Source organism: Sturnira hondurensis, unplaced genomic scaffold (assembly GCF_014824575.4).
Source record: "Sturnira hondurensis isolate 20B ecotype Veracruz unplaced genomic scaffold, ASM1482457v3 Scaffold0018525, whole genome shotgun sequence".
NCBI lineage: Eukaryota > Metazoa > Chordata > Mammalia > Chiroptera > Phyllostomidae > Sturnira > Sturnira hondurensis.
In genome coordinates, this window is record NW_028091156.1 from 8,550,096 (window position 1) to 8,564,722 (window position 14,627).

Sequence of the window (14,627 nt, forward strand, 5' to 3'; positions counted from 1 at the left end):
AACCATCCTGTATCAAAACATAATTAAAATTCAATCAGTTGTCTGCCAGTTCAAGGCTGACATGGGCACAGGCATTTTGATATTTATAGATGAGTCTTAAATATTGGCCAATACTATTTATTTTTTTCTCACAACTTCCCTTTGTAGCACTGCATAACAAAAAGCAGTGGAAAAAAGAATGCTCATTACACTCCCCCTTTTTTTTATAAATATGCTAATGACCTCAAGCTAAATGTTAATGTGGGTCATTCTTTGATAAGAATAACAATTAACAGTTAAGACCAAATGGTGGCTTTTAGAGAGAAAACACTTTTCAGCCCGTGGTGAAATAGATTCATTTTTGAGAGGTTAATGAGAAGGTGGCTGATCCTTGCATCTATGTCTCGTAGCCCTTTTTGAGGGGAAAAAAATCAGCTTTCCTTCTCTTTGATATAATCCACGTCTCTTTTAGTGAAGCCTTCCCTTCTTGCTGTCACAATTGCCAGACCCTAAGCCCAGCCCAGATGGCCCCAGTGGGTAAAGGCACAGGCTGTGGGACATTTGCACACAGGAGCCCTGCAAGGCAGCCAGAGGGAACCACCCTAACTCAGGAAGACCTGGCAAGTCACTAGCTAGACGATGGCAGTCTTTTGTGGACTGAGGCAGTTATCATACTCACACACTGCTTGGAATATGACCAAGGGGAAAGAATATTGTCCAAAGGGGTAACAGGGGAAAGAGAAGAGGGTCTGTTAAAGGTACAGGGAGGAAAGAAGGAATAAGGCAAGAGGTGGGGAGGAAGTCAGCATCTGGGGGTGCCCAGGAGGGAGGTGAGCGCAGAGCTGGGTCATGAGACAGAAAGGAAAGGTGAAGTTGAATTTCAGGTCCCCCGGGGTGTCCTTAGTCTTTTCTAAGGTATCCGTGAGGGAAAGTAATTTTAAATATTTTCTTTTAGAGTTTTTCTGTGTTTTAGAAGCCTCTTTATACCTCCCCCCAAAAAAATATCAAAAATGTATTTTGATATTTAGATTATTTGAACTCTTTGGTGTCAGAGCACGAGAGAAAAAGATTATTTTTATCTCATGTTTCCCAGAATATCATGCAAAGGGAACTGTGGGTATGACTACAGTCGTGGAATTCACCGTCCACCACAAAATCCCAGTGTGCTGACTTGAATACAGTATTTTTACTACCTCTCATTTAATCAAGCTTCCCATTGCAAGTATCCTGTTTGGTTACAGAAACTACAATCATCGGCATTCCAAACTAACCAAGAGTTGATTTCTGACTCAATTCACATCCCTCCCCCGGCACCCCCCAAACAACACCATTGCATAGGGAAAGTATTTGTAGGCAAGCTTTTTCCGTCATGTCTCTCCACCACCCACATCACCAGGCCTAAAGTGCTCAGGTACCGGGGGTCAGAAAGGAACTAGCCGACATAGCCTCACCTCAAACTCGGCATGCATTTATGTGAGTGGACACACCTGTTTCCATGTCTTTCATGCAGAAATTTGGAAGTTGCATTAAGGTGTTTGCAGCTCCACCATTTCAGGATTCGTCCTAGGGACTCTCTTAGCCGGTTAGCATCTGCAGGCTGGTGGTGATCAAATTCAGCGTTGAGCCGAGGCATATTTTTCTAACTCACACAGTGATGGCTGCTGTCCTCATTGGCAGGGGAAGTGTGCTGTCCAGACGAACACCACCGCCGGGCGGCCGCTGGCCTCGGGGACACCTGCTGTGGCGGAGCGCCCTACTCCACGTCGGGAAGGCAGATCTGCTGCGCGGGGAGGCTTCGAGATGGCCATGGCCAGCAGTGCTGCGGGGGACAGGTCGTCCCCCAAGAGCTTGAGTGCTGTGGGGGAGCCGAGGAGGGGCTGGTGTACAGCCGCCTGCCGGGTAAGGGGCCTTGTCTGCCTTTCGGGAGATGGAGAAAATGAGAAGCGGAGAGGCTGAGAGATGTGTTTTAGATATTAAAATGATAATAATTATTGTTATTCAAGTTCACATTAATTATGTCAAATGCAACAACTAGTACATATTGTATAGCAAACAAAAATGCAATCTCCCATGTTCTATGTCAGATCAAAAACAGATCAAAACTCTTCTTGAAAATTGTCATAACCACCAGAAAAACAAACACACAAATGCCTCGGTTCTGTGTCCAGAAAAGACTGCCTAGCAACTAGAAACAGTACACAAAATCACTATTAATGACAGGGTGTCAGTTTTTCGGTCCCTAATTCTTCTATGGCTATTAAACTAACACTAATATTAATGGCAACAATTATCACTCATTGTGTACTTACTATCTAGCTGTTAATGATGCCCAGTGTTTTATGCATTATTACCTCAGTTAATCTTTGTAAGAACTTACAGGTACTAATATTGCCCAACTCCTAGCCAGGAGGCCTGTGACACCACAACTATCCCATAATAATACTAAACTGTTGCATGCCTTTTTCACGCCTGTTCTCGCATGTGCGTCCTGTGGCAGTTTCCAGCAGTGACGTGCCACGATTGTGCAGCGGGTGGGAAGGGGAATGGGAGAATTAGGTTCCTTCCAGACGTGAGAGGGACCTGCAAAAAATGTAAAGCCATGTCATTCTTCTCACTAATTTTTCTCAGCCTGGAAAACATTTTTCATAAACATGCTAACATGCTACATATTTATTGTTAGTTTAAAGGCATGAGTAAAACCATATTTCAGAATTTTCCATGTTAGGTTCTTCCCCAGTATAACCCATATAAATAAAAGCTGTTTGGATTCTCAGTTACCGGGAAAGGTGTAACAGGCCCTGCGACTAAACTTTGAGAACCACGTTGTTAAGGCATAATGATTACGTCTACCAGAAAGTCATGGCAACCAGTTAGTTACTCTGTGCTGGGATTAACCAGCTCTGCACCTCTTTCTCTTTCCAGTGAGTTAGCTAAAGTCAGGCCCATTAGAGAAAGAACCACTCATTGTTGTGGCGGGGACACGGGGACGTACATCTGAGTCTTAAAGCAGCAGCAAAATCTCTCATTTTAGTGTCTTTGTTCATCTGTTGCTTTTTTAAAAAAAAGTCAATTGCCATATTCCTTTATTCAGTAAATATATATTGTCTAATGACTGTACGCAAGCCATTCTCAGTGTTTTGTGAGTGTATAAATGGCCAAAACTCCACTTTTGTCCTTAAGGACTTGCATACATGTAATCCAGGAAATAGGACTTCTAAGGTTAAACACAGGCCATACGGGGGACAAATTCAACCATATGCTTAAGACTGAGAGATCACTCCCATCCAGGTGATTAAAACTAATAAATAAAACATTGGATGGGAACCTCAAACAATGAGTAGGATTTTGAGACGTGGGTAGAAAAGGGACATTCAGCCGAAGGGCTTATAGCTTGAGCTAAAGTGTGAAATCAGCAATCTGCCAGTGGAAGCCAGCAGTTGGGTTTACTGGAAGTGCGCACCGTGTGTAGGGAAATGCAGATCATCGGAGCAGGAGAAGGGGCCTGAACTTCCCTAGTCCTCAGGGGAGAGTCAAGGCCATGAACGGAGCTGTGATTGAAGGAGGCACATTAGATTCGGGCAGCAGGATGAACATGAAGGGAAGACAAGTGAGAATCCCATTGCCAAAAGAAAACAGACCTGTTCTAAGAAATGCCCTACAGATTACCACCCCCAGGATGCTGGTTCTTAATTTCTGGGGGCTGGACACTCTCTTCATCTTTCCCTCACTTTGAATAATACTATGTAAAACACAGACAGCATTGTACCTGCACTTCCATACACGCTGTGAGTCCACCCATGGGCCCCCATTTCAGAATCACTCCTCTCCCTACTGCCATGTGACATTCTGGGCTAGTCAAATATTTCCTGAGCAAACCGTGACGTTCCTCAACTCCCGTGAATCAGGATTGGCATTCAATTTCTCCTGACATATTCTCCCCAGCAGCCAACTCTGGTAATTGTGGCGGACTGAAGGGATGATATTTTTAAAGAGGCAAAAAAAACCCAATCTTTCTATTCTCTTCACCTTCCTGCAGGTTTCACTGGAAAGAGACACATTTCACATCATTTTTACTCCCTCTGCTCCCTCATGTCACCCCTAACAGCTGTGACCTTAATGCCCTTCCCAAATATCCACATGGCCCTTTATCATCCCTCAACCTAGCAACACCCTACCCTCTGCACCAGGTTTCGGATTTCATGGTTTTCCCCCTAAGCCTGGCCCTCTCTCTGCCTGGCATTGCGATCCTGCCACGGGACCGGGCTGGCTCGTAAAACGTCTCTTTATGTACTTTATTACTTAAACTCTTTTATTTGCCTGCAGGAGCCCTTTAACGAAATCACATTGAATTGACTTTCTCACACCAAATCAAATCTCCCCGGTCCCAGTTCAGTTGTCTTTGTCAATATGTATTTTATAAATGGAGTGAATTAACAGATGCTGTCGGGACGGAAGTGCTAGGGCAGCGTTGATGTTTTTAGTGCTCTCTCTGGGCGGCTGCCGCCGCGTGGAGGCGCGTTACACAGGTGTCTCGGGATGGAAGTCACGCTCGTCGTTTCAGTCATTTCGGCGGATATGTATTCTTCACCATTTTCATTGGCTATATTTTAAGCCTCTTTATTACTCTCTTTATTCTTCCTGTTTGCGTATATGGTTTTATCATTCGTGCCATTCATCTTGGGTTGGACTTGATTATATCCTTCAGTGTTAAAAGATGAGAATTAAAGACTCTCTGTTATTCAAAGAGGACAGGGAGTTCTGTCGGCTGCGAGAAACTGGTCATGGAAGACCTTTGGCACGTACTGCCTTATTTCTGTGACACGTGTTGTTGCCTCTGCAGCCTTTGACGGGACACTCCGGGCTGCCACTGGCTTGGAGAAAAACACTGAGCCCTCTTGTCCTAGACTCAGACTTGAGTCATGTGAATGACTCCACTCCTAGTGGCCTGAGATGGGATTTGGGAACTTGGCCAAAAGGGAAGTGTAGTGTGCAACTCCATCCTCTAAGAGGGTATCGAGAGAATATTTCCCAGGAAGGTTTCCTTGACATTCTGGGTATTTTAAAAGCATAATGTAGAAATGCTGGATAGCACATTCCACGACATGGGGGAGCCTTCGTACTCTGCCCTTTTTTGGTTTGTTTTTTTTTTTGGGTAGGGGGGAGGTGCAGCGCCATCTACTGGTGAAGGCGCAGATACGGTGCTTTTCTTTCAGGCTCCGCCCTCAATTGTACACGTTTGTCCTAAGGACTGATGGCAAAACTTTTTAAATTTCTTCATCCTTCTAGGCCTCATATAATCCCTTGGTCAAAGTGTGGTTCCCATGGTGAGCCCCAAAATTCCGTGATGCTTTGCCTGGTTCTAGACTCTGGTTTTTAGTCCTGGACCGATTTAATCTGGACTCTTTTTTAGTACCGTGCGTGCCTAATCTCCAAAGCATGGTCCATGATCGCTGGTCCTTCCTTTAGAAAAGTGGAACACCTGTCTTGCAGATCTGAGAACTGAGAAATGCATCAGGCCTCTATGTCTGTGCATGTTTTCAGAGGCAGCCCTGGGCGTTTAAATAAGCATTGTTAACATAGCAGGGTTGGGAATATAAGACAGAAAGCTGTACTTGAACAAGAATTAAATTAAAAAATTATTTAAAAAAACTTCATTGAAACAGGAAAAAAAAACATATCGGAAGTGGTTGTAATATGCGAGCCAAAAATTCTTCCCTCCACAATTTTCTCAGTTGTCTCCAATGCAGTGGACGCTGTCCACTGGCTATTTATGCTGTTTGGAAAGATTCTCCTTTGATATATATGCTTTTTGATCTCAGGAATAAACATCTAATATTTCAGTGCATACACTACCACTTAGATAACATCTGTATCTTGTTCAAAGAGACACTCGACCTTTGTATAAATTTAATGAAGAGCCTCTAGGAAAAAAAAAAAAAGATCAATCCACCCATAATCCATGACTTATTTTGTTTTTCTTCGGGCGTGTTTAAAATCGTGCATTCTGCGTGTCAAAGTTCAAAAGTCAAGGGTTATGTGTGATAAATTAGGCAGGGGTCAAAAGCTATTGCCCCGCAGTTTCCAAAGATGCTCTGACTCTGAATTTGAGCTCATTCATGCTGAAGTGATGCACCATGGGACTGACTCCCAAACTCCGCTCTGGAACATCTGCTCGCCCTAAGTGAGTTAGTGCACGTCAGACATCTTTATGTCAGAATACTGCAGTGATGGATGCCAGCTTCAGAAAATGCTGCATAAAAATCTGGTGTGCCATTCTGGCCATTAAGTGAAATTACTATTTAAATTAATGGCACTGTCACAGTTTATCTGTGCAAAGAATGAACGCTGATTAGGGTATTAAGTAATTAGCAATTTATCACACTGGAACAAGGTTGATAATAATTAAAGAAGTAATGGTTTACCAAAGCAACTAGAAAGGGAGTCACTTCTTGTTAAGTGAGCGACATCTTGGCTGGAAATTGTAATCCAGTGAAACAAAGATGAAGAAATGAAAGAAAGCATTCCCCCCCCCCACCCTTTTTATTTTCCTCGTGTAAAAACAGTTCATTATCGACATTTTAGTGGACCTGGCAAAAGTCCCTCAGAGCGATCAGATGACTGATTAGGAGTTTGGAATTAGGTCAACGTCTGCATTTTGACTTTATACTCAAAGCATGGAGAAACCAGGAAGGAATTTGAGAGTAGAGAGGAAGTATTCTGCTCCCTAAAGGGCCTGTTTTCAGATTTTGATTGCTCTTGAAAATAAAACATGAATTATTTTAAGAAAGCTGCTAGAGAAAAAAATATGGCAGTCAAGAGTCCAAGATGGAGATTTACATGTCTGCTCTGAAGGCTGCAGAAAAATATGCAAATAATACAGCACTCAAAGTTGTGGGTTTTTCTTTTTAGTGTGTGAGATATTTACCCATCATAGTCAAGACTCAGACTATAATGATAGTGCTGCTGTGTGTTTTTCTTTGAGAGCTCTTCCTAGCAATGTTCAAACAACTAAAATGATTAACAGAGCACCAAGGAAAACAATTTACTTTTAAAACAAGGACTTTGAGCAGTTACCACATTTAAACATGGCATGTCAAAACTCAGTTATGATCAATGTCTATCTTTAACCCTAAGTACAAATGTTTTAAATATGTGGAGATAGTCTGAAAGGCCAAAGATCAGTGAGAGAGTTCTTTGAAGTCGTGTGCGGGTAAACACCTTTCTTAAGTAAGGCCTAGGCCAAGCCAGCATCTAGATTCCATGATGTTTTTAAAGCATGTAAACCTCGTTGGTCTATTATTAGGAGCGTCTTTCATAATGTAGGTGTTTGTCCCAGACCAGATTAAACACTTCAGGACTCCACGGCACGTTGAAGTTGAGTTTCTTTATGTCACCAGTCAGGGCTAATAATAAATACACAAAATCCTAATTAACATAAATCATCACATCATGCTACTATAAAGGCTACACGTTGCTGTGTAATATGATACAGGCCTGTAACATGGGGTGCAGGCACCTTAATATCTAGCTTTAATCTGATGCCAGAGAACTGTTTATTAATTCAGGCTTGTACGCCTGAATTTTGATGCATCTCTTCTATGGTGAGATCTAAATGGTGTGGACAGAGGCTGTTAAGCTGAACTGGGGAGGGCAAAGAAGTTCATTTGGTTTTGCAAGTACACACGTCCTCGATGGATGTAGAAATCAGTGACGTCGCCTCCAAGGTCTGCCACTATCCCGGCCTCTGACACAGGTCTCACGATGGGCCTAGAATGCACCATGGCCGAGGGGTGTGCCTGATCCCAGACACGTTCAGTGGGTGCCAGTCTGTCTCATAGAGAGGGAAAGGCCACTGCTGTTGCTGGATCCATAAGAAGCAAAGATGTATACCCTAGAGCACAGGTGGCCAACGCAAGGCCCATGGGCTGAGTCCAGCCCTCCCCCTTGTTTTTTCTGGCCCAGTGCCTCGTTTCTACCTAGTTAAAAAGTAGTTACAATTATACAGTCTTAACATTACATCCAGGCCTTTGAAGGCAACCGGGAGGCTGATGTGGCCCCTGGTGACAATGAGTTTAACACCTCTGCCCTAGACAAAACCAGGCAACAACTTAAAGACTCCTGCTGTAGCCTCCCCCATTCTAGAAAGGGGCCACCTCTCCACTCTGTCCTCCTCTGCCAGAGGGCCGGGGTTGACTTTTCCTCCCCTGTGAACTTCCAGAGATTTCTTCTGAGTCCCTCTTTTTGACTACCCTGCCTTCTGCCAGACCCTGCTGTCCTTACACAGGGGGCGGCAGTTCTCATGAGAGCAATTGGATCTCTTTTCTGTGGAGCCTGGAGAAGTTTGGCCCCACCGGACGCTCTTGAACCACTTCCTCTTGTGTGTTCTCTGGCTCTAGGAGCATCATCTCGTGCGTTTGGTACGGGAGACGCCCCGCTGCACGTTTCAATCACCATGGGAGGGATACAATACTACCTGAAGTATTGTATCGCGGCAGCCCCTGACATTTTGAGAGCAAACTTTACAGCGCCCTCCGCTCCCTTCCCTTTGGTAAATTGCACACTCATGGATAACACTGGGTCGTTGCAGGGATGCTCTGCTGTGGGCAGGATTATGTGAATGTGTCAGGTACCATATGCTGCTCAGCTTCCAGTGGAGAATCTCAAGCACACGTTAAAGAGAACCACCCGGTGCCGGTGACGCGCGGCGAGACCCGGCTTGTTCCAGAGGGCCAGAAATGCTGTCGTGGAGTCGGCGATGACCCCCTGAAATATGTCTGCTCTGACAAGATCTCCGCCGGAATGACGACGATGCAGGTAATGGGTAGAAAAGCTCTGAGAGGCCTGATGTGGCAACGGAGAGAGAAATACATTGTTCCTCACTATTTTTTCTAAACTGGGAATACAAAAACTCCTGCGTGCATTATTCATTTTCACATTACATCCATATTAATACCAAATGAGGTCACTACGATGGATGTTATTGCAATGAATTCTAAAGGAATTAGTAACGATGAGCAGTTCTCGAGAAGCTCTGCCCAGCCCTCAGGTGCCTGTGTCCCAAGGAGAAAGGACAGAAACAGACATCCCTGGTCACGTGACATGGTCGCTGAGGTCCTGTCCACGGACCCCCAGCTCCCGAAAATGTTTGCAGGGCCCTGTGTGTGTGAGTTCCCTTCCTGTTCCCTTCCACACTCTCTGCTCCTTTACTGGTATTCCTGGAGCTTTAAAAGGATAAGGAGGGAAGGGCAGGTGTGCAGTTCACCGTGTTTAAATGGAAGTCATACTCCGTTTCCTGAAGCAGCTTTACTTTGGGAAAATAACTTATTTTACACAACGCAGAGGCTGAATGCAGATCAATTTTAAATAGTAACAATTACTTTAAATACAGGGTGTTATCTCTCTACAGAAGTGGAGCTGCATTCAAAGATTACAGGGCAGGCACATATAGGTTCACAGCTGTGAGTACAGGAAACACAGGGTTTATTCTTATATTGTTCTTTATTAATTACTGTATTATTTTCCATACGAACACCTGTAAACCTACCTTTGCCCCACCCTGCATTAACTTGTTTCTATCTCTGTAATTTGGGATGATGAAATATTTTATTTTCTGAGATCAGAACAAGTTAGTATTTATCAGTAATTCTTAAAAATACAGATATTTGCCCTGGCTGGTGTAGCTTCGTGAATTGAGCGCAGGCCTGCGAACCAAACAGCCGCATTTTGATTGTCTGGGCACATGCCTGGGTTCCAGGGCACATGCCTGGGTTGCAGGGCACATGCCTGGGTTGCAGGGCACATGCCTGGGTTCCAGGGCACATGCCTGGGTTGCAGGCCAGTTCCCAGCAGGGGAAGCACAAGAGGCAACCATACATTGATATTTCTCTCCCTCTCTCCTTCCCGTCCCCTCTAAAGATAAATAAATAAAATATTTAAAATAAAATAAAAATACAGAGCTTTATCAGAGAAGAGGTTTACAGTGATGATTAATACTTGCAATGGCAGGTCATGAACTATTTAGATTTTCTGACGCTTGGGTGGGAAATACGTATCAGTCATACTTTCCCACAGGAAGTGCAGGTCCTCAAATGTCCCATTCTTTGTTTCCTTGCAAACTCCACTAGGAAAGTGTCAAAGTAACAATAGTACAGTAAGGACTACTGTTACTAATTATAATATAATGACCAAGTGTAAGGCATTCACAGGTGTTCTTTGATTTGCACAACAGACTTGCGTGCTAAACTCACCTTCCATTTTCTCACCACAGAAGCTGAGGCTTTGGGAGTATAGGTCATAGAACTGGAACTCGTGGTTATGGACCTTGAATCCAAATCTGTGTCCCTTCAACAAACGTGCCCTTTGTGGAACACACACTGCCTTCGTTTCTTTTTTTTTATGAATTTTGAGATACTTGTTTGTGAACTTAGTGGAAGACAGTTTCACTTGAAAGTCATAAAAGTTGACCCCTTGTGTGTCTAAATGAAACTGCAAAGTCCCCTTCCCCTGTCACCACCCACCCACCCCTACTACCTGACCTAGGACCCCAAAGCATGTGAGACTGTCTGCTCGACCTCTGTGGAGGCCACCACGCATTGCGGCAGGTGTGACTTCAACTCCACCAGCCACCTGTGTGCTCTGATCAGAGCATCTCAGGATTCCATGGAGAAGGCGTCTGGGAGAGGAATGTGTTCATCTGTGGAAGAGACTGTTCACTCAGGACGCGCAAACGCATTCTCCTTCACAGGTAACAACGTGAGCTGCTGCCCCAGGCTTAGGAGGGGTGGAGAGAGTTGGGGAAATGCAGATGGCTTTCACTGTGATACCATCTCCCTTTCCTCAGCCTAATATCATTTAATTCCATCACCCTATGGGCCAGGTAGTTACAAGATAATTAAAGGTATAGTCTGGATTCGTGCAAAGTTAGTAGTAGCTTATATTTTTTAAGTCAACCTTTAAATAAGGATAGATGCTATTTTAAGGTAAGTGTGTAGAGAATAAAGAACAGAGAAAATAACAGTTTATCTTTATGTATTAACGAGTAGATATTATAGCTTTTTAGTGATGGAAGGACATTTTATGATATGCATTTTTGGAGGGTTACTGTTGGCTAAAGAAATTATTGAAGACAAACGTGTGGGACAATGAGGCGAATAACAAGTCAATATTGAATATGCACACCCTCCAAAAACCAAAACCCTCTGTTATTAGAAGACTAACCTCATATCACATACAAAATGATTTTGAGATACAAAGTTTAAAAAAAATTGAAACTCTGGCAAAGGGAAAATAAAAGTTCAAGGAAAGAGATCATTGAGGAAAGGTAAAATTTCAACAAATGATTCTTTTTGGGTAAAGAAAAAAAATGCTTTTATGCCCTAGAAGCTTCTTTGAAAGACTGAACGTCATAGGAACACAAAGTAACAAGGATAAGAGATGAGAGAGTAAAAGGGAGAAGAAATAAAATGAAAGAAAGAGTAAGGACCTGAGATTAGAAATGTGATACAGGCTTGAAGAGTGTGAAATGAGAGTTACTAGCAAAGGATAGTTGGATCTGCTCCAGTAAAGAGATTCAAAAGTACAGTGACCTTCCAAGCTGGGCATCCCAGCCCCCTAGTTATTCAGGGATCAAGGTTCCTTCCTTTTCATGGTTCATGGCATTTCAGGTGCTGTCCTCCTCTGCATGGGACGGCCTGAGTTACCACATCCTAGTTTTAGCCCATTAGAATAAGACCAGCCGGAAATGGAAGGCAGTGATTTCTTTAGAGGGATGCCGTAGTAGCCCACATCACTTCATGCCCCTTCCCTTGTTGAGAGCTGAGTCTTGTGACCAACCAAGCTGCAAAGAACACTGGGAAATGTAGTCTCTGGCTAGAATGCAAGGGAAATCTGAGGATCCATGGGTGGTCATCACAGGTAGCAAGGGGCAGATACCTTCTTACCAGAGAAAATGGAGACAGAAGATAATCCCTTACATTTGATAGCCATGAACATGTTATCAAGTTCTGCCATATAAGTAATTGTATTTTATTTTCATACCAGTTCTGTAAAGTAGGCAGGGCAGAATTGACTCTTAGAGGTGCATGTGCAAAGAATGTGGTCAAACAACCCAAGTGGATGCAGTGAAAATTAATCCTGTGGAGACACAGAGAGGGAGCCAGTGGCCAGCAACCGGGGACGGGATCTCTAGTCCCGATCCTGCACTTCAGAATGAGTCCCCACGAAACCACCATGCACAATCCACATGTACACACTCAATAAGTGGAAAATAGAGCTGAAGAATCCTCCAAGTCATTTTTTTTGAAATTGTAGCATTTGTACTTGCAAAGTTATTAAAGCTTTAAAAACCAAACTACGATATCGGAGGCACCATTGGATCCTGTGGATGATTAGCTAATACAGTTTTTGCCAGTCCACAGAGCTCAGCAGGTTGTTGATTTTGCCGTTTGAATCAGAAGGGTTGTTTTGGTTGTCACCTGCGTTCTAGCTTGGTGGAAGAGGAAAGCAACAGATTGTGGAGTCTGCCATCATTTTTAGTCACTAACCATGATAAGCTAAGTTTCAAGCCCCGCGTCTTATAACAACTGTATTATAATTCATGTAATAATTTGATAAGGTAGTGTTTACACTGTAAGAATTGGCCAAATTTATCATAATGAAACTATAAAAGACCGTTGGCAAGCCTGCCTCCTACAGAAGTGGAGGGAGCAAGAACTTGTGAAGCATTAGCCTCTGACGCACATTAGCCCAGGGCTTTTCCTTCGGAAGCATTTCTTCAGTGTGTCCACATTCTCTGGTCAGCGCCATTCCACATCTCTGCAGTTACGAAACAGGGAAAATATATTTTATGATTGCAGGAGTCAAGACGTGAGAGTTTTATTTCCAGGGATAAGATTAGAGGGTCAAACATTTTTAATGGTTTATAGGTTTTGAGGTTTGTTTTCAATATGCTGGTAAACTAATTCAGATTTTTTAAAGGTGTACTTCAATGTCTATCTGTCTAGATGTGAATCTGGAGCCCTACACAATGTATGAGTACAGAGTCTGTGCTTGGAACGGCTACGGGCGAGGCTTCAGCCAAGTTGTTGGGGCCAGCACACAGGAAGATGTGNACAGGGAAAATATATTTTATGATTGCAGGAGTCAAGATGTGAGAGTTTTATTTCCAGGGATAGGATTAGAGGGTCAAACATTTTTAATGGTTTATAGGTTTTGAGGTTTGTTTTCAATATGCTGGTAAACTAATTCAGATTTTTTAAAGGTGTACTTCAATGTCTGTCTGTCTAGATGTGAATCTGGAGCCCTACACAATGTATGAGTACAGAGTCTGTGCTTGGAATGGCTATGGGCGAGGCTTCAGCCAAGTTGTTGGGGCCAGCACACAGGAAGATGTGCCTCAAGGGGTGAGTCCCCCTCGGTGGATCAAGACGGATCGCCTTGAGGATGGAATCGTCTTGAACTGGAACAAACCTATACAACCAAATGGTACTAAGCTGCTTGTAAAATACCAATAGCATAGTTGTGTCAATCCAGGAGTGAATTAAAATGAGTGAATCTACATTTAATTGGCTTGCATGTAACTTCCAGAAAGTGTTTCCTGATAAAGTGGACATGAGGTATATACCAACTAATCATTCATTTTGTGAAATAGCTAGCCCTGATAAATTTTGAGCCAATTTTATTTCCTTGAAATCCCAGCCTATGTCTGGGCTGCTTTCAAACAACCAAATTATGTTGTGGGAAGGCAACATAGTGTTAGTATGGAATGTAAGTTTGTTTGCTAGTGAGGGGACATAAACTTATGTGACTCTGATTGGCTATGTTGAAAATCCGTCTCCTCCTTAAGAGTGGGTATCATTAAGAATGGCTTGAACGTAGAGCAATAGGTGAGCAAATGAAAATCGAGTGATGTGATAGCATCCCATTTCTTCCGAACTCAAAGATACGTCCATTGTTTGTGTAAAGTGTCAAGGATTTGCCCCTCAAATGCAAGCATTGTTCTGCCCCCTGTAGGTAGGATCCTTTACTACATTCTTCTCCGAGACGGAATGGAACTTTTTCGGGGAACATCACTGAGCTTCTCTGATGTGGAGGGAATTCAGCCTTTCCAGGAATACTCCTACCAGCTGAAAGCTTGCACAGTCGCTGGCTGTGCCACCAGCCGCAAGGTATGGGGAACGGTTTCCACCAAGGATGGAATGGCTCACTGCGATGATAAATGTCCGGGTTGTGGGTGATTTTTCCAGTGGCAAAATGCAACGTTTCTCTCAATACTGTGTTACATAGGGTGTCCATCTGGCGTCTCGATTGAGTGCGAATACTTATGCCTGAAACTTAGAGATCACTGGAAGAAAGATTTATCCAAATATCAATGTTTCATTGATTAAAAAAAAAACCCTTGAATCCATGTATCCTTTTAATCATACTTTCCTCCACTAACTTGTTTTAGATGTTCTTTTATAAATTCATAATAATTCCCAAACGAGTACTCAGTGTAAAACGGTTTCAATTTAAATACCATTTGGACAAAAAAAAAATTGCCTGTTCTTGAAAAACAGAGAAAATAGCAGAAGGGCCTGGCGTAGAAAAGAGAACATGTCCAAGGCTTTTTCCACAGCCTTGGCAAGAAATTACGAAGACCCGAACTCAGG

At 43.3% G+C, this 14,627-nt stretch overlaps 1 protein-coding gene across 1 annotated transcript in view; it reads left to right on the forward strand.

The window, feature by feature from the left end:
* The window catches only part of USH2A (usherin), a 530,092-nt gene that overhangs the window by 381,696 nt on the left and 133,769 nt on the right, over positions 1-14,627 (forward strand). Inside the window, exons 50-54 of the mRNA XM_037069500.1 lie at positions 1,657-1,878; positions 8,567-8,793; positions 10,519-10,723; positions 13,264-13,461; positions 13,990-14,144. Coding sequence (XP_036925395.1) covers positions 1,657-1,878; positions 8,567-8,793; positions 10,519-10,723; positions 13,264-13,461; positions 13,990-14,144 — 1,007 coding nt within the window. The remainder of the gene's footprint in view (positions 1-1,656; positions 1,879-8,566; positions 8,794-10,518; positions 10,724-13,263; positions 13,462-13,989; positions 14,145-14,627) is intronic.